The 27,845-nt window shown below is 36.1% G+C and overlaps 1 protein-coding gene and 1 non-coding gene across 2 annotated transcripts in view; one reads left to right on the forward strand and one right to left on the reverse strand.

Moving 5' to 3' along the window:
• The window catches only part of LOC140147040 (phosducin-like protein), a 113,389-nt gene that overhangs the window by 82,293 nt on the left and 3,251 nt on the right, over positions 1–27,845 (reverse strand). The window contains exons 2-6 of the mRNA XM_072168813.1: positions 26,789–26,996; positions 26,662–26,675; positions 25,231–25,356; positions 23,253–23,371; positions 21,637–21,739 (exon numbers count right to left, since the gene is read on the reverse strand). Of these exons, the coding sequence (XP_072024914.1) occupies positions 21,637–21,739; positions 23,253–23,371; positions 25,231–25,356; positions 26,662–26,675; positions 26,789–26,972 (546 nt within the window). The 5' untranslated portion in view covers positions 26,973–26,996. The remainder of the gene's footprint in view (positions 1–21,636; positions 21,740–23,252; positions 23,372–25,230; positions 25,357–26,661; positions 26,676–26,788; positions 26,997–27,845) is intronic.
• Positions 2,865–2,938, forward strand: Trnat-ggu (transfer RNA threonine (anticodon GGU)). Its single transcript has one exon. It is a non-coding gene; the product is annotated as a tRNA-Thr (tRNA).

The following is a 27,845-nucleotide window of genomic DNA, read 5'->3' on the forward strand; positions in this document are numbered from 1 at the left end:
GGAAGATTAAAGTCATGTCTTCCGTAGAGGTTGTATGGATTTCAACTGGAATGGCCCAAATGCATGACAAAGAAGTGCGCACTTTTATATTTTACACCTCTTGATCAATCATAATGATAAATCTACCACCCCTGGTGATATAAGCCAGATCGGGTTTGTCTGTGCAAATTTGTAAAGAGGTGTCAACAACCTTTCATAAGATAGATGTGAACTTTCAAGTACAAAACAAGGCTCTCTGAGAGTTACCAAAAGGGATTTATGCTTTACCGCACAAGAGTTTCAATTAGAAAAGAGCGATGGCCTTTTAGACAATTTTGTAATGCTTTCAAAAGTTATATAATGAAACTGCTTTCATGCTGGTAGTGATATGAAGTAGTTTTAATTAAGTAATTATTTACTACTGTTGTTAATGAAAAATGATATGTGCTGCCACATCACAGTTGAAAAAGTAACTATCTTCTTTGATGATGAATGATGAAGGACGACTACTGGTATTGGTGTTCCAAAGAAGCTTATTGATGAAATATCTATCCTCAGCTGGTATCAATGTGAATGAAGTACCTACCTATCTACTGATATGGGTGTTCTTGGAGTTGGATCTACTACTGATATCAGTGTTCAGTGTTAAAGAAGTGGTAGCAGCAGTAGCTATCTACTGCTGCTACCACTGTTGACGAAGAAGTCATCTACTATAGGTATTGATGAAGTAGCTATCTACTGCTGATATATGTATTGATGAAGTAGCTATCTACTGCTGATATAGGTATTGATGAAGTAGCTATCTACTGCTGATACAGGTATTGATGAAGTAGCTATCTACTGCAGATATAGGTATTGATGAAGTAGCTATCTACTGCTGATACAGGTATTGATGAAGTAGCTATCTACTGCTGATATTTGAGGAAGTAGCTATCCACTGTGGATATTGGTATTGATAAAGTGGCTATCTACTGCGCTGGTATTAGTGTTGATGAAGTAGCTATCTACAGCTGATATTGGTATTGATGCAGTAGCTATCTACTGCTGATATTGGTATTGACAAAGTAGCTTACTGCTGATAGTGTTGATGCAGTGGCTTTTTACAGCTGATATTGGTTGACGATGTAGCTTTCTACTACTGATATTAGTGTTGATGAAGTAGCTATCTACTGTTGATATAGGTATTAAAAAAGTAGCTATCCACTGCTGCTATATGTATTGATGAAGTAGCTATCTACTGCTGATATTAGTGTTGATGAAGTAGATATTTACAGCTGATATTGGTATTGACGAAGTAGCTATCTACTGCTGATATTAGTGTTGATAAAGTAGCTATCTACTGCTGATATTGGTATTGATGAAGTAGCTATCTACTGCTGATATTAGTGTTGATAAAGAAGCTATCTACTGCTGATATTGGTATTGATGAAGTAGGTATCTACTGCTGATATTAGTGTTGATAAAGTAGCTATCTACTATTGATATTAGTGTTGATAAAGTAGCTATCTACTGCTGATACAGAGATTGATGAAGTAGCTATCTACTGCAGATATAGGTATTGATGAAGTAGCTATCTACTGCTGATATAGGTATTGATGAAGTAGCTATCTACTGCTGATATAGGTATTGATGATGTAGCTATCTACTGCTGATATAGGTATTGATGATGTAGCTATCTACTGCTGATATTGGTGCTGATGAAGTATATAGCTATCTACTGCTGATATTGGTATTGATGAGGTAGCTATCTACTGCTGATATTGGTATTGATGAAGTAGCTATCTACTGCTGATATAGGTATTGATGAAGTAGCTATCTACTGCTGATATAGGTATTGATGAAGTAGCTAACTACTGCTGATATAGGTATTGATGACATATCTATCTAATGCTGATATTGGTATTGATTAAGTAGCTAACTACTGCTGATATTAGTGTTGATGAAGTAGCACGGTTGTTTGATGGGATCATTTATTAGTTTTTCAAACAAAACATCATGTATAACCAAATTTTATGCTTAAACAGCTAAACGTGATAACGTGCTAATGTATACAGATGCTTTTGAATCGTTCTCAACTTTAATGTCCCCTCTTTTACAAAATTAATCACTTTTATAGTATTTTTAAAGCTTTTTCGGATATAAAATGTATCTATTAATTACAAAATTGGTGGCGCTATTTAGTTGCTGAAAATTACCCTTTCAAGCTTTTAATACAAATAATTCCTTATATTGCTTGATAAAATATGTTTATAAAATTTCCTTGTTGCTTTTTTCACCTATTCCAGCTGTTTTAATGCCGGTATTAATCACCTAACCCTTGCAAATAAAGAATTTTGATTTATGATAACTAGCGCCATCTATAGTTTGCATTTAGTTAATAATGAAGCCAATTCTATATACATTAAACAGCCGTGGTAGCTATCTACTGCTGATATTGGTATTGATGAAGTAGCTATCTACTGCTGATATTAGTGTTGATAAAGAAAGAAGCTATCTACTGCTGATATTGGTATTGATGAAGTAGCTATCTACTGCTGATATTAGTGTTGATAAAGTAGCTATCTACTGCTGATATTAGTGTTGATAAAGTAGCTATCTACTGCTGATACAGAGATTGATGAAGTAGCTATCTACTGCAGATATAGGTATTGATGAAGTAGCTATCTACTGCTGATATAGGTATTGATGAAGTAGCTATCTACTGCTGATATAGGTATTGATGATGTAGCTATATATCTACTGCTGATATAGGTATTGATGATGTAGCTATCTACTGCTGATATTGGTTAAGAAAGAGGTTCTAAAGCTTCTTGGATGAGAAGATGATAGAGGGCGGGTATTGAACTGAAGGCCTATAGATAATAACATCACTGCTCTTCTCCATCTGACTTATTAGCTCAGTTGGTAGAGCATCGGTCCGGTGATCCGAAGGTCCCAGGTTCAAATCCTGGATAGTCAGTAAAATTTTTTCACTGGCTGTCATTTATGTATGTGTTGACTTGACTTAAAAACCTTGCTCATATTTAATTTACCACATAGATTAAACTTTATTTCTCCGATATTGGTATTGATTAAGTAGCTAACTACTGCTGATATTAGTGTTGATGAAGTAGCTATCTACTGCTGATATTGGTATTGGTATTAATGAAGTAGCTATCTACTGCTGATATAGGTATTGATGACATAGCTATCTACTGCTGATATTGGTATTGATGAAGTAGCTATCTACTGCTGAACGGTACTGATATCATTATCTATGTATTAAAAAAACACCTATTTGTTTTTATGCATCAGTATAGAACTTGATATCTCTTTAAAATATCAAATCTCCCTGGCAGCAATAACCACATTAATTTTACACATATCTACCTCTAGTCCTGCCATTTTTCTATATAATAGCAATTGCTGCTTTGAGTTACTTGTATGAATAGTGTTATTGATAGCCTCAGTTTACAGGCAAGTGTAAGCCTCCTGTCATCTTTCTAGATTGAATGGATAAGCTTTTAATTAATTTGTATTCCCCCAATTTGGCTAATTAGTGTGCCTCCCTAATTAGATTATATAAAAGTATGTAATTACATACAATAAATCAATTAGTGAATGAGTGAACCAATGAAGAGTCAACCAAAAGATTGAGTATTTATGCACTCCAAAAGAGTGAAAATCGCTAAAAAAGAGGGAAATTTCACTCTTTCAAGGAACCATTTACAAGCACATATACAAATATACAAACAGAGTTGTCCCCTATTTGGCTCTTTAAAGAGTAAAATTTTTGGAGTGAAAATTTCACTCCAAAACAATGAAATGTCCACTCTGTAAGGAGCCATATTAGGGATAACTCTGTTTGGAGTGGTCCTCTATTCTCCTTCAAAAAATGAAATATCACTATTTTGAAGTGAAAATTTCACTCTTTTGGAGTGATTTTCACTCTTTTTGGAGTGCATATACTCACTCTTTTAGTTCACTTTTATATTAAGAGGAGTACCCATACGGCAGCCTTAAGATACATCCCATTTCGCATTTGATCACTACCATTGTACTAATGAGCTCCATTTTACTCTCACTCTCATAAATCATGTTTCAACACGACATCTTTGAAAACATGTCTACAGCAGATCTGACATTTAGGACCCCGATTGTTTTCACTCTCGCTTTCTTTCCTTTATTTTCAACCAATCAAGGCTAGTAATAATAACAAATCAGACAGGAAAATCTCCTGGTAGTAATATACACAACCCTGGTGTTGCTATGTACCGTGTAGATTGCCAATTTAATGGCATCCGCAATATGTCAACCGATAATGAGTTTTGACAATTCTGTTGGGAAGCATGTTAAATATTATTTTTTCCTATTTGTCTGTATTGCATTGTTTTAGTACTATTTATTCTGTTTTCAGTATAAGTCCCTAGTTACGTTACCCAAATGCTTATGCAATATTTGCCTATGTCTATCTTTTATTATTTTCCAGTAAAATAAACTGACAAATCCTTCACCTTACAATATGGCAGCTGGGACTACAACAGTTATGCTTTACAATGTTGCCAATACTGCAGTTTCGACACAGAATTGGGCTACTTTATGATAGCTTGCATTACTACGGCTCAGAAAAGTGCACATAATTTAGATACTTTTGCAAGTGTTATTAGGCAATGGTAGTAAGTTTAATGCTTTTTTGAGTGTCCCTTGTTTAGCTTGTTTTTTTTTAAAGCAGTTTGACTTTTTGAAGCTCCAAATTGCAATTGCATGCATTTGATGATGACTAGAAGTCTTTTCATGATCAGGTACTAAAAAGCTTATTCATTCAAATGCACAAGCAAGGTAATTTCTTTGCTAGATTCAGAAAAAAACCACCAAAATATTCTGTTTTGAGCTGGACACATTAAAAATCTGGATACTTGCGACAAATTAACTAAGTACTGACATTCTTAGCTGTCGCACCTTGGTGCTGAATTTTAGGCAACACTGATGCTATATCCACAACTTTTTAAATCCGCACTCATTGTCATTAACTCTGTATTCCTCACAGAAACTAGCATTTAATGCAGTACTTATCAACAACGTTAGGCTCAATTTTATTCAGCAATTCCAGTTGAAATCCATACACCCCCTATGGAAGACCTGACCTTACTCTCCCACACAGGGGGAATGTATATTTCAAATAGAGTCACCCATTTAGGTAATTCCCATTTGAAATTACACTCCCTGTGTGGAAGATTAAGGTCAAGTCTTCCACACGGGGTGTATGAATTTCAACTAGTATAATAGCCCATACCGACCTACTTCTGAGCTCTTCTGATCGGTCTGGCTGAAATAGAATTATCGAATTTGTCATTTGCAATCTAAAAATAATCTGGCAGACTATTATGATGACTATTCAGCATGCATCATATGTAATGGGGAAAGAAATGTGATGATCTTTATGCTGACGCATAAAATGGGCTATTCCATTCAAAATTCACACTACCCCTGTGGAAGATTTTGGAAATATCTAACACAGGGGGAGTATGAATTGCAAATGGAATGTACACATTAGCAGCTCCATTTGAATTTCATACATCCTCTGAGAAAGATTCAACCTGAATCTTTCACTGAGGAGGGTGTCTTTCAAATGGAGCTGCTAATGTGTTCATTCCATTTGAAATTCACAATCCCCCTGTGGAAGATATTTCCCAAATCTTCCACAGGGGTAGTATGAATTTTAAATGGAACAGCCCAATGTACTAACTTTACTCTTACTGTTAATCTAGACCCGATGCACCACTTAATGTGGGTAAATTTTGGTTCAATCAATCAATCAATCAATCAATCAATCAATCAATCAATCAATCAATCAAAAACATTAATAAAGCACCAGTTTCATTTCAAAAGAACTGCTCAGAGGCGCTGTGATGAACAAAAATACAGCATGACAGCAAGACAGAGAATATATATAGGTCACACTCTACCAAAAAACAGCTCCATTGGAGATTGTGTACAAATCTGGTGTAAAAAAAGGGATTTTTCTTCTGACAGGAGAAACTCAGTTACTAAAGACAGATTTGCTGTTTGAAATGAGCCCATTCTCCTGTTATGCGGACTAGAAGAAATAATATTTTGACCATCATTTTGACAGTAAAAGTAAAGTATATGTCATTGAATGAAACATATCTTGGCATAAATATAATGAGGGCTTACTAACTGAACATTTCTGATTTTGGGATCTACCATTTAATGATTGTGAAAAACCTGAGTAAAATTTGATTATGTACTTTGGATTTTGAGCAGGACTTTGCCCCAGGACACAAACTGTCAATCATAATCGCCATCTATTTGAAGTACAAAAAGGAAGTACAAGATATACGTTCATGTTTAAGTGATAGTTTAAGTTTTGCGCTAACACAAAGCGCTGAAAATTCCACAGATAGTGCACACTGTAGTTAGTGGTAAAGGCAGGTGCCCAAAAGATTTAAATCATGAGATCTTGATGACCAATCACAAGCCAGATCCAAATAAAGAAGCATTACATCATGGCTAATTTTAGTAGGCCAGAAAAACGACCAGCTCTACATATGGGCACCTGCGTTACACATTTTAACTAGCAAACACAAGGGAGTATGGTGACTGAAAATATCAGATATCAAATAAATACAAATCAGAGTTTTATGTAAATGTAATAGCCAGAGTAAACACAATGAGCAAGTGCACTACCAAGAAGTCTAAGTGGTGTCAGATTGACAGTCCATAATTATGTCGCAATGACAGGAAATGCATATACAATGGTAATTCAAATTCAAATAAATTCACTTGACACTTTGCATCTAGATATTTCAGTCTTTATCATCATCAGCCGCATCCAGCCCACTGCAGGGCTAAAGCCTCCCAAATTGGCACCAAAGATTCCTGTCATTTGCTTTTGCCATCCATCTGATCCCTATGAAACTTGTTTAATCTTTCGACATGATCCCTATGAAACTTGATATCTCATCTGACTTTCTGTCTGCATTGGTATCTTGAGCCCAGTCAAGGCTTCCATTCTGTGACATTCTTTGTCCATCTATTATCTGTTGATCTTGCAAGATGGCCAGTCCAATACCACTTCTTCATCTTTATTGTATGGATTATGTCTGTAACTCTGGTTTGGCTCCTAATCAATGCGACTGTTTTCCTATCCCTTTTGGTGAAGCCCAGCATGCATCTTTCAATGCTATGTCATTTCAGAAAAGTTGGCATCTTGCTTCTCATGATGTCGCTGAGTTTACCAAATGCACACCAACCAGCCTCCTCCTTTTACTTCATCCATGTGATTGTGAGTCATATTGATTAGTTGTCCTAAGTACACATATTGATCCACCTTTTCTATTTCTGTGTTCCCTAACATGACCAACTGTTCTGTGGCGAACTGGTTGAACATGACTTTTGTCTTTTTCATGGTAACTTTAGTCCCACTTGGTTACTTCTTGATCAGATCATTGATCATTTCTCTTAAATCTTTAACATTGTCTGTTATTATGTCTATGTCATCTATCTTTACAGAATGTATTAATCCAACCAAACACACACCAACAAAATATGATATCACAAACATGCAATTATTATGTATTCTGAGCAAATAAATGCCCTTTCAAACCATTCCATCAGATTTAGCTCTTAATAAAGTAGGCAAGTACATTTTATAACAAACACATATTCTGTTACACTTTTGAAGTCATCTGGTGCAAACAAGTTTACCCGTTGTAAAATCTACAGCTACACGCAGGCAATCCCCAGGCCACCAATATTTTGTTGATTTCCCCACGCCCACCCAATTCCATCTGACACTTTTACCATTTTGAATCAGAGCAAAACATGTATCTAATTTCCATACCCAAATTGATATTTTCCAAATAAACAAACCATTAACGGAATTGGCATGTTTTTTACGTGTCAGAATTCCGATAAACGTAACTTGTTGCACACTCGTATTTCACCATGCTATGCCCTTATGGCTTGCTGGTTTTACTCATTGCGGCTTAACAATTATTTTGGCAGTATTACTCTGCTCCCATCTGCCCCATCTATCAAATCTAGTGCATGCTCGTGCAATTGTTATTAAATTTAAAGACAAATATTTTCTTTAAATCGGTGACATTCACAGATTTTGTGGGAATGACTGATTTATTTCCAATAACATCAATTTGTTTTGCAATAACATCATTTAGCAAGTTGTGCAAAAAATATCAAGACCTTTACATGTCAAAATATTTTTTTTTTCAATGTTGATGAAATTTGATATAACGACCTTCACATTTCAAACTAATTTTTTTTCAATCATGAAATTTTGTGAAGAACGTCAAAATAATTTTTTTTTCAATGTTGATGAAATTTGAGGCTTGGTTTTCATTTCTTAAAGCCATGTGTGATATGCTCCATAGCGATGCCCTCAATTTTTCTCAAATTTCTACTTTCTGCATGATTGTAATGCCCAGTGGTGTGCTAAAATTCCACATGAAAGACTAAGCCTGCACTTAAAGCCTGAATGACCTCAAAATGACCTTGACATTTTTTGCCTCGCTGGGGTGGTTGTTCCCACCAAATTTCATGAACCTGTAACAATCTATGGCGATTTGACACTGGATGACCCCAAAATGACCTTGTGATTTACCCATATTTTACGCTGAAAATCTAATCAGGTCAAGAACCTATGGCTGTGCTACTCCCCACCATATTTCATCACTGCAACCCATACGGATCTTCAGATAATCTGTGCACAAGGTTATAATTAAGCTTGATATGTTTAAATTATATGTTTTTATCGCAAAATATGGTAATTAAAATTACCTTATTTTGCGACAATAACATACTGAAATTTTGAGACCCCCAATTGCCACCCCTCCACCAAATTGCATCACTATACACCTTACCAGTTACAAGAAATTGCACTCGCAACCTCGGACGGACAGATTGATGGACAGAGTGACAGACAACCAGGAAACATAATACTTCCGATGGAGGCATAAAAACAAACAAAATGCCACCTTACTTTTGACATTTCTGGGAGGAACTACCTAACCTCAACTAGTTCTATTTCTATTACTATCAATCATTTGATACATTCTCAGATGAAAATGTGAAATTTTAAACCATAATTTTATCTTATCACAATATGGTCTTAAGTTTGGTCTTAACTCTAGAATTATGGAGACTCATACATGTATGTTGCTGGTCTAAAGTATATACCGTAAATTTTTACGGTAGGTGAACTTTTTAATTTTTTCATTTTATTTTACAAATATCTGTATTTGTAAATAAAAAGACAAATTTGTTCTTGTCCGAGCAACTCTTTAATAGGCACACATGCTTATATTATCAAATTTTTATGTATTTGGAATGGCAAAGACTTGATGAACCCATCTGTGAAGTCAAATTTTGAGAAAGTTTTTAAAAAAATGATCAACTTTGGGGAAAATCAGCCTTTTTAATAGTTTTTTTTTTTTGCAAAATTTTTCTACCACTTTTGGTGAAAATTTCTCATTTTTGCCCAAATTTGACCTAACAGATGGATTTGTCAAGTCTTTGCCATTCAAAATATATAGGCCTATCGCTCATTCTACAAAATCCGGTGCCAATCCACTTAAAAAATAGAAAAAATAAAAGTTGTTCAAAAAGACCTGCTTTTTGTGTTTTTAAGAGTAAATGTATCACTACTTTCAGATGTAAAAAATTGCCAACACCACTTGCATATTTTTCTTTCAGGAAGTCATGATGTTTTTTAACACTAAAACTCAATGTAATGTGAGCTACGTTACCGACTACAAAATGGGCTGGTTTTACTCAATCCAAGGTCATAAAAAGCAAACTAAAGATCACTTGAGTGAAATGTAAAACAGATTTCACCATTTCATAGAAGTTTTGAAGATGCGTAGTGTGTAACGTAGCTCACAGTAACGTAGTTCACTGGTTTTTAATGTTTTTAATGTGATTTGCGAACGTTAGAACGTTATGTCGGTTAATTCTAATATAAATGGGGTTCGACCACTAGTAGCTTTCACATATTATTAGGAAGTCCATGTAATACAAGTGCATACTATAGAATCCTGGTAACGTAGCTCACCAATCTTAACATGGTCGGTCGAAATTTCAATGTTTACAACATTTCTATGCCAAAAATGCTACAGCATCACGATTTTTACTGTGATTTTTAAAAACCTATGAGTGTTTCCTTTCAAAAACCGCAAATTACATTGATACCTTTGTTTTACTTCTTTCCAAGAACGTGTGTTAAAAAGGGGTAACGTAGCTCACAGCGTTTTGGTGGAAAGTGCAATTTATTTTAGAATTACACAAAGACGCTTAAATCACTAAAAATAATGTTGATAAACAATATGATGGTGCGTTATCTAATTAAAAAACAACAAATGTGTAAAGAAATCGCATTTATTCAAAGAAAATATTCAGGGTTACATGTGACACTTGAGCAGTGGAAATGCATTTTTAGCGATTTTTGAGCCTTTGCAAGGGTTAATCAGGCTGAAGAAAGCATTTAAAGTATGGGAAAACTATATATGTCCATGTAGATCTCGTTGAGTTCTACCAGAAAAACAACATATTTGATGCCCTAAATGCTCCAAAAAGTGTTTGTGGACCAAAGAATGGAAAAAAGGCTATTGGCACCGGATTTTGTAGAATGAGCGCTATACTTTAATATAGTCCAGCAATTTAGCAGTTATGAGGCCCAAAAGTTTTTTCAGGGATAACCCTAACTGAACCCATGGTTTTTTGCTATCTGAAGGGAAAGAAAAAACTGACAAAAAGAAAAAGGAGAGAAGATGAACAAAATTGGTACCCCCAAGATTCAAACCTCGGATCCCTTGCATGCCACGCAGACGATCACCAAACTGTAGCCACACGGGTGACGCTAGCCCGGCCAGCGATTCCCTGGGTATATAATGGCTTAGACTGATTGTGTCATCGCATCACGTGCAATGCATGCACAAGCAGTGGTTTTAATAGTGAGATTTAGTGAGACCTGGTTCAGTTAGAGTTAAGACCAACCTTAAATAACAAGTAGATGCACTTTATGATCCTTCCCATTACATTACACAAATCAATTGTTCTTTTTGCCCGCAAGAGTAACAGCAGCATCATAACCCTTGCTATCGATATTACAACTTAAAAGGTCACCCATTGTCATTCCTGCCAGGTTTTCCAATAAGATGAAATCGCTATTTTTAACTTTGTAATAGAAGTTATATAACCCACACAAATATCCATTATTTCCTTCTGGGTTTCCACAATTTTATTATTTGCTTCGAAGATTGAAGCAATAAATTTTCACCTCCTAATGAAATAAGTGCTTTGTAAACTGAAATGTATTATATAACTCTCTAGATGCGTAGCTTACAATGTGCAAAATTTTCTTATGCCAAGGAATGAAGTCATAGAAGATATCTTACCATTCCCAGAATCCTTTGCAGGGGTTGCATTCTTGCATGTTTGCGCATCCTCAGACCCCTTACTTTTTTGTTTTGGACAGTTTGGACCCCTTTAATTACAAGTTGAAATTGACCAATGGGTCCGATCAAAACTGTAGGGACACCTTCAATTTTATGCTGCACAGAAGCTTAAACTATGTAAATCCTTTGCTGAGTTCCTCATAATAAAATTTTGTCATTGTCAGGGACCAATTATGACACAGACAACCCAAGAAAACTTCAGAATAGAACGTTCGAAAATCATGAAAATAACCAGTCAATACAATAACAATATCGATCGTGATAAGTTAAGGTGGTACGAAAGGCAAAATCAAGTTGCTCTGATTGAGATTAAAATAGACTTTTTGCAGAGAGATATGCAAATTAATCTTAATTCTAAAATTTGAGCCAAATCGGACAAACGGTTTTTGAGATATTGCTGTTGAAAGATTCTTTGTATTCTATTGTTTTTGCCAATATATTGATGAAGTTAATGAAGAAAATTGGCAAAATGTGCTCATTATTAATTTTTTTTTAATATTTTCCCAATATTTTATGAATAAACCTTCATACTACTTTTACCTTTAAGAATTTTGACCTGAAACTTTGCCAATGTGTCTCTATGACCTAAACCTTTAATATGTGCTTTTCCCGCCCATCTATTTTGCATATTTGCATAATTAATTAGCCTTAAGTATAATGCTAATTAATTATGCAAATATGCAAATTAGATGGGCGGGAAAATCACATGGTAATGTTTTAGGCCATAGAAACACATTGGCAAAGTTTCATGTCAAAACCATATAAAATAAAAGTAGTATGGCGGTTTATTCATAAGATATTGGTATAATATTGGCAAATATGAATATTCATGAGCACATTTTGCCAATTTTCCTCATTAACTTCATCAATATATTGGCAAAAACAATAGAATACAAAGAAACTAAAAACATGCATATCTTGACAACCGTATGTCCGATTTCCTTCAAACAAAAACTATTTTGCTCAGTGTATTTAGCTTAACTTATTCAATCTATTCAAATGGTTCAAAATTCAGTTTCTGTTTTCCAGAAACATCGTTTCGAACCCCCTTAACATCTTCTCCTGGTTGCGCACGACAAACAAAATGCTTTTACAAGAAGATTTTACAACTTTCAAAGTTCAGAACTTCGAACCCCTTAAAATTCTCATTGGACCCCTTGGGTTTGGGTTTTGCAGGGCTTAAAGGATCCTGAACAAATCAATTGGACCCTTGAAATTTATGAGCTCACCTTATCCCTGATCCTTTTTGCAACATGATACATCACTTCATTTTATCAAATTTTGTACAGGTTCCCTTTGAACTTTTGTTGTTCACAACACATAAAGTTTATGTGTTGTGAACAAAATTCAATTCTTCATTTATAGACCCTTTGTTTTCATATTGTGAATAGACTGGCTAATCATGGGTCTACAGTCACGAAAAAAAACATATTTTGCAAGATCTGGATGTGCTCTGTTCAGTCAGGTATTTTTGTCACTATCGACCCCTGTGGCACTACAAATCAGTACAGGAAATTGAAGTGAGAGAAATGCATTATGGGAAGTATAAGATACCTTGTCTAGAATCAAGCACTGTATAAGTGGCAATTTTCATGTGTGTAATATTTTGCGCTTTGCCGACTTTCAAACTTCTTTGCATGTTCTTAAATCCGCGATGTTGAGTTTCCATACATAGACCTGGCAGAAAGTTGTTGCCACACGTTTATAGCAAGCCATTGGGCCCATTACGTATTGCGGCAACGCGTTGCTTTCAATAAGCAACGTGTTGTTAAATCAGCCAATAGAAAGGGAGCTTTTGGCAACGCGTTGCCTTCGAAAACAACGCATTGCTTCCAAAGCAATGCGTTGTTTTCATTGATCAACTCACTAGGTCGGCAACGCGTTGTTTAGGTTGGCCAATCATCTCAACGCTTTCAAGAGCTGTTGACTTCGATGTTTCTGATGATTAATAGTTGTATGTACATACATTGATCTGCATCATCATATGTAAGCGGGGAGAATAGTTTAGGATCACTGCCTTCATCACTTAATGGACATTTAATAAGTATACATGTTCAGTACGTGTGGAAAAATAAAGCATTGCCATTTGAACAGCACCGGTCATGTTTTCATGTTTAACCCAGGTATACCCCATGTAGTAAATACTAGTATATGTAATATGCTGTGTAGTTGACGGCGAGGAAGGTCACTCCAACCATGCTCCAACGGGTCACTACACGAAATCGCTGTATGTATAAGGCGAAGTGGCGAAGGTCAAGCCATTGTCCGTTGTTGTTTTTATCTTGGATCATAGGCCCGGTTATGAATATGTTATGATGTACATGTAGTACATAGACTTAAAATCACTGATATAATTATCAATATCCCTACCATGCGTGTGTTCCAATTAATATAGGCCTATGCATAAATTTAGGATTAGTATAAGGGAAACAATGAATACAGAAAGCATAGAAACCACGTGGTATCATCGACGACCGAGTCTTCTATAAGATTCGCTGTGATTGGTGCTCTTTGCAACACGCTCTAAAATGAAAGCAACGCGTTGCTTTTGGCATCTTTAAACAACGCGTTGCTTTGGAAAGCAACGCGTTGCCAAAAGCTTTGTTCCTATTGGTTGGTTTAACAACGCGTTGTTTATTGAAAGCAACGCGTTGCCGCAATACGTAATGGGCCCAATAGCTTGCTATACACGTTGGCGTTAAAAGCACCCACTCACCAGAGCTAACTATGTTATAGTTCTGCATTATACTTGTGTAATGAGAGTGCACATTTAGCTTACACTCTCCCCTTCCCCACCCCTTATCTTTACAGAATATCTACGATTTCAACATTTAGTTTAAACTTGGGTGCATTTCCAGCCAATTAGATCTATTGAGAGCCCTCAATTGTTAATGGAAATTTGAAAGAAAGGATGTTTTTTCAAAATGTTCTCGAAAAAGTGCCAATTTGTCATAGCTTTAGCAAAATTTGCACAAATTTTCCAAGAAATTGATATCATATCAAGTCCCATCCCAACCCAAACCAGTGTTAAAAACATCCCACCCCCCCACCCCGGTTAGATTTTTTTTTTGTATTTCTGTTTTTATTGCCCTGTACTTGGAACTGGTGGGTGGTTGTGTATTTCATCTCTCTTGTAAACAAGCTTTATGAGACAAATATTTTCCCCCTTTCTATTTATTTTACCATTGTTCTAGATATTTCATATAAAATAAGAATTGAAATGAGGTTAAACTGTTCAAATAAAGAAAGAAATATGCATACCCTTCAGAAAACAATTTTTTGTACCCTTACATATTGAGAGAAAAATCTGACAAATCTATGCATAAACTCCGAGATGTTGATGTGTCTAATGCACAAGCCCCACAGGGGCTAGTCTTGCATTGGACAAGCATTGATCACATCCCATCCAATGGGCTATTCCAGAAATTAACGGCACCTACCCTAAAGAAGACATGGGATTCCCAATAAGATTGCGTTTTCCCATGTCTTCTTTAGGGTAAAAAGCCGCCCTCAGCAATTGCTAGCACCAACATGCGAGGGGGGTATACACCACCCCCCCCAAACCCACACACACACATTTGAACATGAGAGTCCGTGATCATTATTTTTAGAATCCAATTAAATATTCATAGCTGATTGATCATTGATTATCGGTTATCGACTATCGATTAACACTATCTCAAACGCTGCTTACCAGCGTGCTAAAGGTAAGACTGTGATGAAATCCGTAGGCATGATACTCTATGCACTACTGCTGGCTATGATCTGACCTCATTGTTTACGAGGTCAGATCTTAAAAAAGATTAAGATTTTCCCATGTCTTCTTTAGGGGGTGGGCCAAAAATATCTGGATGCGCCCAATGCAAGTGCATCGATTTTCCTAATTTCTCAAGCAACAAGACAAAAGTATTTAAACTATTTTTTAATGCACGACCAAAAAACATGACAATTTATATTTTACTTAGAAATGTTCATAATATTTTTGGAATGTGAACCAGACAAAAGCATCAAACCCAAAAGAAATTCAAATCAATTTCACCAGACATGTAAACACAAAATACACTAAACTAAAACGACTATCGCATTATAGCTGCACCATGGCCTGTAGACCAGGCTGTAGATGAGCTAGGTGTCACTTGGAGCGTAAACTTATCCCATATGGTTTTTCTAGATCAGAATTTCATGAGGAATAAGAATATCTTGACGTAACAAGCCCCTATCCTGAACAGGCTCCCACAAAAGGGGGGTTCTTTCCGGGGGGTCCATTTTTTAAGGATAAAATATCATAAGTTACGTTTAAACACAATAGTGTAGAGCAAACTCTTATAAATCTCATAGTGTACACCCAATTAGTAAATTAAGCCCAACATATTTGATGTGGTAACAATCTGGAGGGTGGAAGAGTAGTAGGGGGGTCTCTAAATGACCCCTATTTCAGGGGGGATCCATTTTAAAGGAAAACATACCCTAAGTTACGCTTAAACACAAAATAGTATAAAGTACACTCTTTTTAATGCCAAGATTGAACCCACTTATTTAAATAAGCCTTTTATATTTGATGTGGTAACAATATGGGGGTGGGGTGTAGAAGGGGGTCTCTAAATGGCCCCTATTTAAAAAACAACACCAGTGAAATTTGCCTAAAGTTTATTCTTTGTTTGGTATGACCAGATTTTTATGAAGATTAAGTATATCTTGACCAAGAAAGTCAAACTCCTTCATACAAACATCCAGCCACCAACTCCCCGCCCCACCCCACCCCCAAACAGGGGCTGCCATTCAGGCGTTATGAGCATTTTGAGAATATAATGTGTAATAATGTATGATACTGTAATTTCAAATAATTATGATGCAACACATCTTACAACCTAAAATCAAAATTAATGTTGATATGTTATTCCAAAACTCGATGGCAACAATACAACAATAGCATGATGGTTTTAATGAAGACTTTCCTGTTCTTGATGAATAAACATAAAACATCCCTCCCCCCCCAAAAAAAAACACATGCACACACACGCCCACACATTTAATCCCCAAATATTGAAATGCATGGAATTAAAATTGATGTTCTGATTTAAATGAAAGATGCTAACCTAGTAATGACTAAAATAGATTTCACAAGAAAAGTAGCCCTGTCCGAATTACTGCTAACGGAACAAGTTTTAATGCCAGTTTTGGCGTTGAAATAGCGACTTCGCTTTTCAACATTTTTTAATAAAAAATGAATCTATAAAGTTCCCCAAAATTAAAGCTTAAATGAAATTTCAGTCCTTAATTAATACAGGTATGACGTTAAAAAGCGAAAAAATATTGTCACGCCTGGTAGAAAAAGCCGCTTAAAAAGTTGATTTTTACGTGCTTTTCAATGGAGAAGTTATTTGGTTGTCTACGCCCTTCACCATATGACATGTGTCCACCTGAACAGGTGCAGAGTTCAGTGTCCATATTTGATTACAAACATGTATGCAAATATACCTCAATTTGCTAAACTAAACAAGCCATACGTTCAGAATATCAATAGAGGGCAGTATGATAGTTATCTGTACAGCTCTTCACAAATTAAGGTTTCATGTTTACATGAAATGTAAGCACTTTAGTCTCTACCCTACTCATTAAAGAAACATTTTGCCACCAAAAGTGAATCTAATGTATTTCCCAAGACAAGGGCTATAATTGGTTAAATAATTGTTTATCTTTGTTTACAAAAATTACATGAGCGATGACATTTGGGGGGGAATTCCCCTCTCAAATTGAGCAAAACAAATTGAATCATATCTAACTTGGAATATTTGGAAAACCCACTGAGATTGTAAAGTGAAGATGTCATGGGATTGCCCTCAGGAAGTGATGTCATGTGAAAGGTTAATGTTATAATTAAGACTTGGGATTTCCCCAGATTACATATCTTGTGAAAATAGCAATTGGCTATTAATACTTAATACTTCCCAGTCAAGGGCAAAATAAAGCGGGAGACGGGAGCCGTTTGGCCCCCAGAAACTCTGCAATGGCCCCTGGTTCCATCTCATTTGTAGTTGACCAGTGGACACTTTTCTCACAAAACATAGTGAACCAAAAAGTATCAAATTCAAAGCAAGTAGTGCTTATTTAATCCATCCAGCATATCTTTATTTTTATTGGCCCCTTGGTAAATGGAAGTGGCCCTTGGTTTCTTCAAATCTTGGTGAACCAGGGGTCACTTTTTTTTGCCAAAGTGGCCCCTGGTTCAAGCTCTCTTATTTTCACCCTTGTTCCCAGTGCTTGGTAGTTGGTATATAAAGAGAATATAAACATAATTTTTCACAGTTAAATGTGGTTTTGGGCTAGTAATAGTGTACTTACAGTCCATTTGCCTTCAAAGAAAGGAAATTTCGAACCAGAAATATTTTATGTAGTCAATGTACTACTGTTTGCCAGTAGTGTCGGAGAAGATCTAGATTTCTCTTCCAAGTAAGGAATATAATATTCTTCTGTCGACTTGCTGAAGTCTGGTTTATGAAACAACACATCTGTCTAAAGTGGGGACTGCATCACAGTGGCGTAACTAGGGTTGGTAGCGCCCGGGGCAAGAAACAAAATTGGCACCCTACCCCCCACCCGAGAATATCTTAGACGTCCCCCCCCCCCATTCTTGAAACAATTGCGCGCGGAGCGTGCAAAATTTTGGACAAATAAGGCCTACCACTAATTAATTTTGGTTACTAGAAGTTGAATACTGTCTTAAAATGTTCTTTCAAGTGATTTTGTGGTGAAATGCGCACGAAGCGCGCACAATTTTCGACTTTCATTGCTTGCTTGGAATCGATGCTAAATTGGTCATCCAGGGTGAGTCAAAAAAAGTGCAATAGAGAAAAGAAGCCATTTTTATTTAAGAACCGAGTTGAACCTTTTAGGTTTCAAAGCATTTTATATATGGTATATCTATCAGTGACTTTGTGTGAAAAAATTAAGGAAATGGCATTTACCGTTTTGTTTTTATGACACATTTTATAGCGCTACCTAATTTTAATATTTGTCCAAGAGACATCTAAAATATGTACGTCAGTCCACTCTGTGTATTAGATTTGGAACAAGTTTGACTTGGTTCTTACATAAATATTGATTCTTTGGTCTATTGCAGTTTTTTTGACTCACCCTGTCTAAGTTGCCCCCACTCCGTTGGTGAACGACGGGCGATTGGTATTTCACCGAACGCAAAAAAAGTCCTATCTGATTGGCTAGAAATCGATCGCTAGATCGCTCAGTGGTGAAGTACAAACTCAAAATTTAGAGATGTATTCAATTCTATTGAAATCAATATTCTATTATTGACGCAGATAAATAAAGTTGCATAGTGTCTCGATATGTGCATTGTATTATAGATTTATGATTTCTATACAGCATGTGGATATGAGCTGAATGGGCTATACATGTTCCTTTATATGATTGTAATTCTCAAACAGTTGAATATATCACATTTTTAACGTACGATTTAAAAATTGTTACACTGAAAATGCAGTAAAATATATCCACAGCAAACAGCAATCGCCATGATAAGTGTATTGAATTTCCAGTTAGTGTATTGAAAACAAAACCTGGGTTTTACCTGACAACAAATCAAATTTTCTTGTAATGGCAACATCATATGGGGTACTGAGCATGCAAAAGTGTAAAAAAAGTAGAATAGAAACTCTGTGGTATCTCATATCGTGTAAATGGTATGCTTAGCCTGAGTCGCTCGGCCTATCTCGAACAAAATCGCCATGCGTAGTGTAGTTGTTGAAAAACGAGAGAATTTGTTGTACTATCACAGCAATTTTTGACACAAAGATATAGGGATGATGACGCTGTGCAGCGCAAGGAGTTAAGTGTTTGGAGAAAGCAACACCATTTTTGTGTGATGATTTTATTTGCAAGGATATTTATCAATGCAAGTGTACAATGGACTTCGCTGATTTTCGCAAGACAAGTGAATAAGGATATTTACATCAGTCGTCCAGAACATTTCAAGAACTCTATTACCATCAAGACAAAGAATGCTGGCTAAGTACTAATTAGTTAAAAAGAGTGTTTATATTTGATTGTATTGTTTGTGCATTTGTTGTCATATATATATATATATATATTGTACCAATCATATTTTACTTTCAATTAAAGACTTAGATTTTGTTAGCTTAATCAAACAGTGTATTTGTGTTTTGCATTCATTTGAATTTGGGTAAAAGGTGATTTAGGCCTTGAGTCAGTACGACTCATAACACTAGCGTGCCCTATGCAGTATGCACCCTCCCTATTTCGGCTCTTCCTCTGTCTTTTGTTGCAACCCTTTCTGTTGCTTTCTTTAAGACTCTCTGCCCAATATGTGTTGTGTTTCAATGTCATTATGAGTTCGTCATCACAAAATATGTGACTGAGTAGTGAGTATGCTACATTTCACCTATCATAGGTGGATTCTTTTATTCACAACTGCCTCAGTTTCTATGAAATCCCCCAGACTCTTCCAGGAGTATTTAGGTTAAAACATCTCTTCCCAATCACAGATGTGGCACATAGGCAGTGTTCAAAACAAGGTGAGCCTCCAGGCTAAAAGCAAGTGAAAATCACTGCAGGTCTGCCAATATACACTACCCTGCCTGCCAGCCAGCCTGCATGGGGCATGACATTTTGTCACCTAAGTCAGACAACAGACTTACATGTACTGCTGATGTAAACATCAATCCATGGCATTACCTTTTGTTTTGAGAGTCTGAACTCTGAAGTCTTATTAAGTTTTACCAAATGTAGATCAGTATAAAAATAAAATTTTACTATTTGAGCTTGAGCTTATGAAAATTGATGAGGCCCAGTAGCTTTCAAATGGCCCTTGAAGATTTTGACTTATTTTGTACACTACACATACATGTAAGTAGATGATGAGTGGGAAAAAGATGTATGCTGAAGGAGTAAATATGCGACATATACATTACTAATGAGTTTTCCACGACTGGTAATTGGTCTATCAATCAGGCCTATTGCTGTAATGAGCAAATTTGTTTTGTTTTTTTCTTCTACTTGTCCTTTAAAATTGTATTAGCATACACCTTTCCTGCATACACAGCTAAAAAAATAGGGTGGGTCAGCTGGGATATATCTCTTGTCTATATAGCTTTTATGTTATATAAAATGCATAACAACAGAGGTGCATGTATGACGGGATCTGGAATGAGCGGTTTGAGCGTTTCGACAGTATTTTTTGTGGGACATGAGAGCACATCAGACATATCGAATTGCATTCTGAATACGAAGAATGTCTGTCTGATATCAAATAATTTTCATTTTTTGAAATTCACGATATAATACAAATTTTATGACAAAATATTAAAATTTGATATTTTTCACATTTTTGATATATAACAGTCCTCAAAGTACATTTTATAAATCTAATGATAATGGAAAAGCTGACGATCAATTGAAAATTTTGACCTTTCATATTGAAGATATGGATTTTCGTCAATACTGAAAGGTCAAAATTTTCAATTGATCGTCGGCTTTCATCCCACCTACATACACTTTAAGTACATATTATCAGATTTATAAAGTTTACTTGGTACTGTTAAATATTAAAATATCAATTTTAATAATTTGCCATAAAATGTGTATTACATTGCGAATTTCAAAAAATCAAAATTATTTGATATCAGAAGGACATTCTTCGTATTCAGAATGCAATTCAATGTCTGATGTGCTCCAATGTCCCACAATAAATACTGTCCAAAGGTTCATACCCCACCCCTTATAAGCAGTGAATAATGTTCTGTATTCATGAAAAGTGCCACTTTGCAAAAATGCTATGTTTTCACAATATTCCATCACTTCTTTTTTCAATACTACACCTGGTACCCATTTGAACACAGCACCACATGTTCAAAATTACAGTCGTTCAACGTTACACCGATATAACAATTTTGTTTAATAGGCCTGGGGTCCATTTCACAAAACTTTTAACCCTTCGTAACTCAACCGTTGGTTAAGTTATGAATATCTAATACAAGACGTAACTTTACAAAGGGTCCCTGCAGTAAATCCCCAATTACTTATATTTACGAAGGGTACTGTTGTTGGTTTAGTGTAATGGAACTTACGACTCGTTGTAAGTTATGAACAATTACAAAGCTTCGTAAAGTTTAGTGGAATGGACCCGTGATTGCATTCTTATTGATATACTTACTGAACTAGATACATGAACCATAATTGTGACATGTTTGTTTTCTTTATCAATGGCATCCACATAAGCATCCCTCCTTAATGTTATCACTTTTCCGAATGATGGCCTGTTAGCAAAGAAAAATACATGTGAATGAATCAGTCACTTGCACACAGGACTATGAGAACTGTAATGTGTAAAGTTAGGCATGTCTACAATGCTTACTACTGAGGGCCTCCGTCAACTCAAAGTTGCGACCACTGTAATTAGAGTAATACAAAAATTTGAAATTTGGACACCAGACACTTGAAGATGAAGCCAAAAAGGTGCTGGTACTTTATCCTTGATACAGAAGTCATCATGCAGTGATAGTTACATATAATAAAATTGCTTTTTTGTAAAATGGATCGCCGTAATGAAAATGATGCATTACTTGGTTTTTTGTACAGTAAGTCAATGCAAGGCATTGTCAACAATGTTCGCAGAATTTGAAAAGAAACATTTGCCCATAATTTTTGACATACAGACATGGTTGACATTTTTAAAGTTAAATAATCACTTTTTTAAACAAATCAATTTCCATGAGAAATATCCTTCTTGAAAGTTTTATGATAATCCCTAGTAAAGTCAAGGATATTGGACATTTATGAAATTTCTGACCAGCCTTTTACATGATCTGGATCTGTATTCAACTTTCAAAGAAAAAAATGGCTAATGCATGAAGATCTAACACATGTAAACAGGGGTGTCTTTTCTTCCAGAAAATCGAACTTATTCTTTTGTGTTACACACTGTGGCCACATCCTTCCCCAAATTCTTCCCCATCTTGAATCCCACAGAAATGGACACAAAATTTTAAGTCATAATTTACATTTACTTTGATCTACTCCTTAAAGGGGCATTTTGTGATCCACAGCCTCATCCCCCACTTTTCTCAAAAAAAGTTGAGATTTTTATATCACTGGAAACCTCTGGCTACATAATGTTTATGTACAAAATATTTCTTGCAGATTAATTCGTTTTGCAAAGATATCGTGAAATTTGAATTTCGTTCTGGTGCACCAGAACGAAATTACAACGCATTGTCTATGGAGCAGTGTAATACACATAATCATGCATAACTTCATAACGCAAAAATCGGAATCAACTAAAATTTTGGGAATAGGCTTTTTTCGTGGATATGTACTGAAAAATGTCATAAAAAGAGGATGCTAGGATCACGAAACACTCCTTTAAATGTCTAGTTTGTTTTATTCTGTCTTCTCTACAAACCTCAAATTCTTCCCTAGATATGGTACAGTCTGGATATTGATCCATTGCATCAAAGGAAAGACTAATGGTTCAAAGTGAAGACAGATTCAGGATGGTAAAACACTTCTAGGCTCTTTATTTTACTTGATAAGTAGACCTTAGAATGTTAAATTCTTCTGCAGATGGTAATTTCATGGAAGTCTTTAATCCTGTTTGAGCTATTTCTTCTTGTTTGCGTGTGTGGTTATTTTTTCCTCTTTTTTCTTCTTTTCAAAACTCAAAAGTCTTCCCCAAAGGGTAAGAATTATTCCCTCCCCTTTGGGGGGCGAATAACAGAAGAATAGACACCCCTGCCGGTAACTATGTAACTATTCAAACTGGTTTCTTACATTTGTCCTCTAAGTATTTGTGTCATCTCCTTCTTACGCTGCTCCCAGTACTGCTTGAGAAACACATCCTCCACCTCTAGTAGCTTCAGCTCATCCTCTTTCTCTTTTTCATCATCTAACTGAAGTAAAGAAAACAAAATAAAATCATTTTTTAGAAGGATAGAAACCCAAACTGTCTTAAAATGGTGTCTGTCCGCTATGTCAAAAATAAGGTTTGGTATGTCAAAAAGAAAATAAGCTTAGGTTATCTAGGACTAGGATTATGGCTATGGTTTGGGTTCGGGTTGAGGGTAGGGTTAGAGTTAGGGGCCGTAGGGGCTGTAACCTTTTAAATGGTGCTCAAATTATAGTTATTTGTTTGTTAAAACCAGTCATTCCCGGTGAACATACACATGGGTCCTGATGGGACAAGGCTCAAGCAAAGTGCTCAAGCCAAGCTTAAAAGCTTATGTAAGCATGCTGGCCTATATGAAGAGAAAACTAGAAAGAAACAGAATGAAGAAAAAGAGCAAGGACAAGAAAGGCTACTCCCAACTTAGCCCTTGGGTTGAGAAATACAAAATGGGAAATTCTTATTCCATGCCCCGATACAAAGGCTGGAATTGCGAGCACCTTGAAGGCATTACATGTACATTACTTTTTATTTATATATTTTGATCTTCCTAGTTACGCAGAAAGATACCAAAATAGCAAAAGGCTCCCGTGAACAAACCTGGATGGAATGGGACAGTCACAGGCAAACACCCTACTCTTTTTAAAACTGACTGCAATGTTCATGTATAGGCAGTCAAGTTAGCTCAATCGATAAGGCTTCTCAGCCCTGTGAATCTCAGCCCCTGCTACACGAACTCAATTCAGGTCAAAGCCAGGTGTTGTTTTTTTTTATTTGTTCAGGTTTTGACAACCCTGGATAACCCAAGAAAGCCTCTATTGAAGCTTATTTCCATTAGGGTCCATTTGAACACCAGGATGGGTTGGTACAATCAGGAGTTAACACCCTACTCTTTTCAAAACTGGCTGTGAGATACATGTATCTTGCAACCCCTGTTGTCACTCATGCATACGCTAGTGCAGGTACATGGCACTTTTTACAAAGCTATTTATAGAATGGGCCATTCCAGTTGAACCCCATGCACTCCCTATGGGAGACATGACCTTAATCTCTCACAGAGGGGGGTGTAGATTTTAAATGAAGTCACACATTCAGGTAACCCCATTTGAAATCGTACTCCCTGTGTGGAAGATTTAGATCATGTCTTCCATTAAGGGGGTACTACACCCCTGTGGTAAATTTGTGACTATTTTTGCATTTTCTCAAAAATAATAACACACTGGTAACAAAAGTTATGTATATTATTGGGGCAAGGAATCCAATTACTACACTGAAATTTCAGTGACTCAAGACAAGCAGTTCAGTATATATGATCGGAAATGAGGTACATCCTAGCGGTACCTTATTTCTTATCATAAATAACAAACCGCTTGTCTTGGGTCACTGAAATTCCAGTGTAGTAATTGGACTCCTTGCCCCTATAATATACATTATTTTTGTTACCACTGTGTTATTAGTTTTTGAGAAAAATGCAAAATAGACACAAATTTATCGAGGGGTGTAGTACCCCTAAGCTTCATTGCACAGCTCTACCTTATGCAAGAAAAGCCTCGAACTGGCAATAGACATGAAAGGACGAATTATGTAACTTTACACAATGCTATAATGACTGGTTCAATTCCCATTCATGTATGTTGCCAGATCAAGGTTCTCCCCATATATGGAGGAATCCCTACATCCCCGATTGAAGAGAAAACCTAATAATTTCAAACCCACAGGGTGTAGAGTTCAAATGGATTCACCCATTCAGGTAACCCCATTTGAAATTCACACTCCCTGTGTGGACCATTAAGACCATGTCTTCTAATAGGGGACGTATGTATTCAACTGGAATACCCTGATATTTATTCAAAAGTTTAAACTTACGTGTGACCTGCATGTCAAGGCCAATTTCTTTTCCAAAGCCTTTCTTTCAACATCCTGATCTTGTCTTTTCTCTGTTTCAAGTTGTTTAAATCTTCTCCAATCTTCTATGACACCTTTTGGTCCAGTCTGGATTGTTAAAAAAATATCATCATGAGGTCATCAATTGTTATTATTATTATCATTAACTATTAACGGTTTTAGATACCCCATTTAACATGAATTTTGTTCACATGATACCCACTTGTCACTAACCAGAGGCCCCCCCAGACGGGAAAATCATCCTATTTTGGGCATAATTCAGCAGCTTATCAGCCCCCAGGGTTGACGGTATCTAGGCACACCCTTCATTTCAAGAGTTTTAATATTTAGAACCAATCTATGTATTAATTCAATCTCCTTTGCCTTAGGTGATGTTTAAAGAATAAAGGTATTGTTTTAGCTGCTGGAGTGCATCTATCGTCTCATATAAAAAGGGGCGATATCATTATTTTAAGTAAAACAATGAGGCGAAGCCGAGTTGTTTAATTTTACGCCAAAAATAATGAAGTTGTGTGTTATAATTATGAGATGATAGATGCACAACAGTAGCTAAAAACAATACCTTTATTCTCATTCTTAAGTATACCAAATTTTAATCAAATGAAAACCTACATTTTACAAGGAATTACCTAGGGCTATGCACCTCCGATTGGTCCAAATAAGCGCGTCTGAGTATCGCGTCGACATATATATCGCTAAAGTGTGTGATATCATGTCATATCACATGGATAAGAAGCAATAAGATTGCAAGAATCGGCAGTAACCAGTACTCAGCCTGACCGACCAGCACTCAAGGGAATTATAGGTTTTGCCGACCAGCACTAAAATGATAACTTGTCCTCAAAACAGCTGTCAAATGCCATTACTGTCAAGAAATTGGCATTCTGATTCAATTTTCTCTTTAAAGGCTTAATGTACGATTTCCTTCAAATTTTAAATTTGTCATTATATACTCAAAATGCTGAAATAATACTAGTAATAATGATCGGGAATGGTTTCTGTCCATTTTGAGCTGAAATAACGAGGTAACATGAAAGAAACACTGCTTGTTATTTTGGCCGTTTAACACGCAGTTCTATGGGCGGACATAAAGTCATAATTTCTTGAATTATGACTTTATGTCGAACTTTGCTCTGTTTACCTACAAACACAACAATTTGGCTGATTCCATTTAGGTGCAAGTTGTGACATGTGTAAACATTACAAATATGCCAAAAAATCAGGTTTGAAAAAAATTAACCAAATTCATATTATAAGATCGTACATTATGACTTTAATTCTAGCCGGCACTAAAATTTAGCTAGCTACAAATAGTACAACAACCCTGCTTTAGGGGATTACAGGTCTCTGAGCCTACTATAAATGCCAGATGGGATTGGTTATTGGACATACATTTTTGCACTTGGCTATGTAGATGCAATCATCATTGATATAGCAAATGGAGATACATCTGTCTGCCCCAAAGCCATCAACTTGTCTCCCCCTGTTCATTTACACTAGACTTAACTAGTCTACCTACATGTGTGGCTGGTCCCCAGCAAATTCTGGTTCCAGTGGGGCTGTACACTTGGCATTTTGCCAGGTAATTTCTCTCTTCCTTCTCCTTCATCCCTATCATCTTCCTCGCCTCCGCTCTCTCCCTCGCTGCTACTGTAATAATACTGCAACTTCTCACCAAGGAGCTTATCATCTAATGTTGCCATAGCTGGGGACAGAGGTCTTCAAATCTGTAACATACCGGTACAGCAAAAAATGTCTAGTTACATACGGAATTGTTGAAAAAAAGAGTCTTATGTATTTACGTTCAGCTGAAAATTGGTGAAGACTTGTACAATTATAACCTAACTAGTACGTAATTTGTGACGGGCACCAATTATACGCCAAATAAAGTATAGTCCCCCCACCCACACACACATATACTTTTCTCTATCAAAATTAATATTTTGTTATCAGTAGAAAGCATAGTCTCATAACCCAAGTTTTATGTTTCGGGGCAAAACATGTTACCTGATCAAAATTAGAAAAATAAACATGCTTTCACACAAAAATTATTGTAATTCATCTCAGGTTTGTCAGAAACCTACAAGCTGAATGTGATAAGGAAGATAATTATGCAATTTCTGAACTTAAAGTTGATATACAGGGTGCCACAAACCCCACAAATATCATATAGGGTGAAAAAGTTATATTTTGGCTCAAAAAGTATAAAATTTAGTTCCTCTCTTATTTATGTAAAAACTCTGCAGTCTAGCTCTAGATATAGACGAATCCAACGAGCCAAGTCATGGTCAGGATTTGGTCGGCCATCTTTGGGTAGCCGCTAGCACCAACCTAGTGTTTTGAGCGCCCCATTGTGCAAATAAAAGCCGCCAACACCTAGAGAAGATGCAAGGGCGAGGAGGGTTAATAGAATAATATATACAATAGAGATAATTCCGCAGGTAATCCCGTCGGATCTATTCATACATAGTCCTTTTGTTCGCAAGTACTGAAGTACATCCATTTGTAGCGTTTGATATGGTGTAGTTAATCCGATTATTATGTCACTTCAACAGCGAATAGACCATGTAGAAGCT

Source organism: Amphiura filiformis, chromosome 3 (genome assembly GCF_039555335.1).
Source record: "Amphiura filiformis chromosome 3, Afil_fr2py, whole genome shotgun sequence".
Classification (NCBI taxonomy): domain Eukaryota; kingdom Metazoa; phylum Echinodermata; class Ophiuroidea; order Amphilepidida; family Amphiuridae; genus Amphiura; species Amphiura filiformis.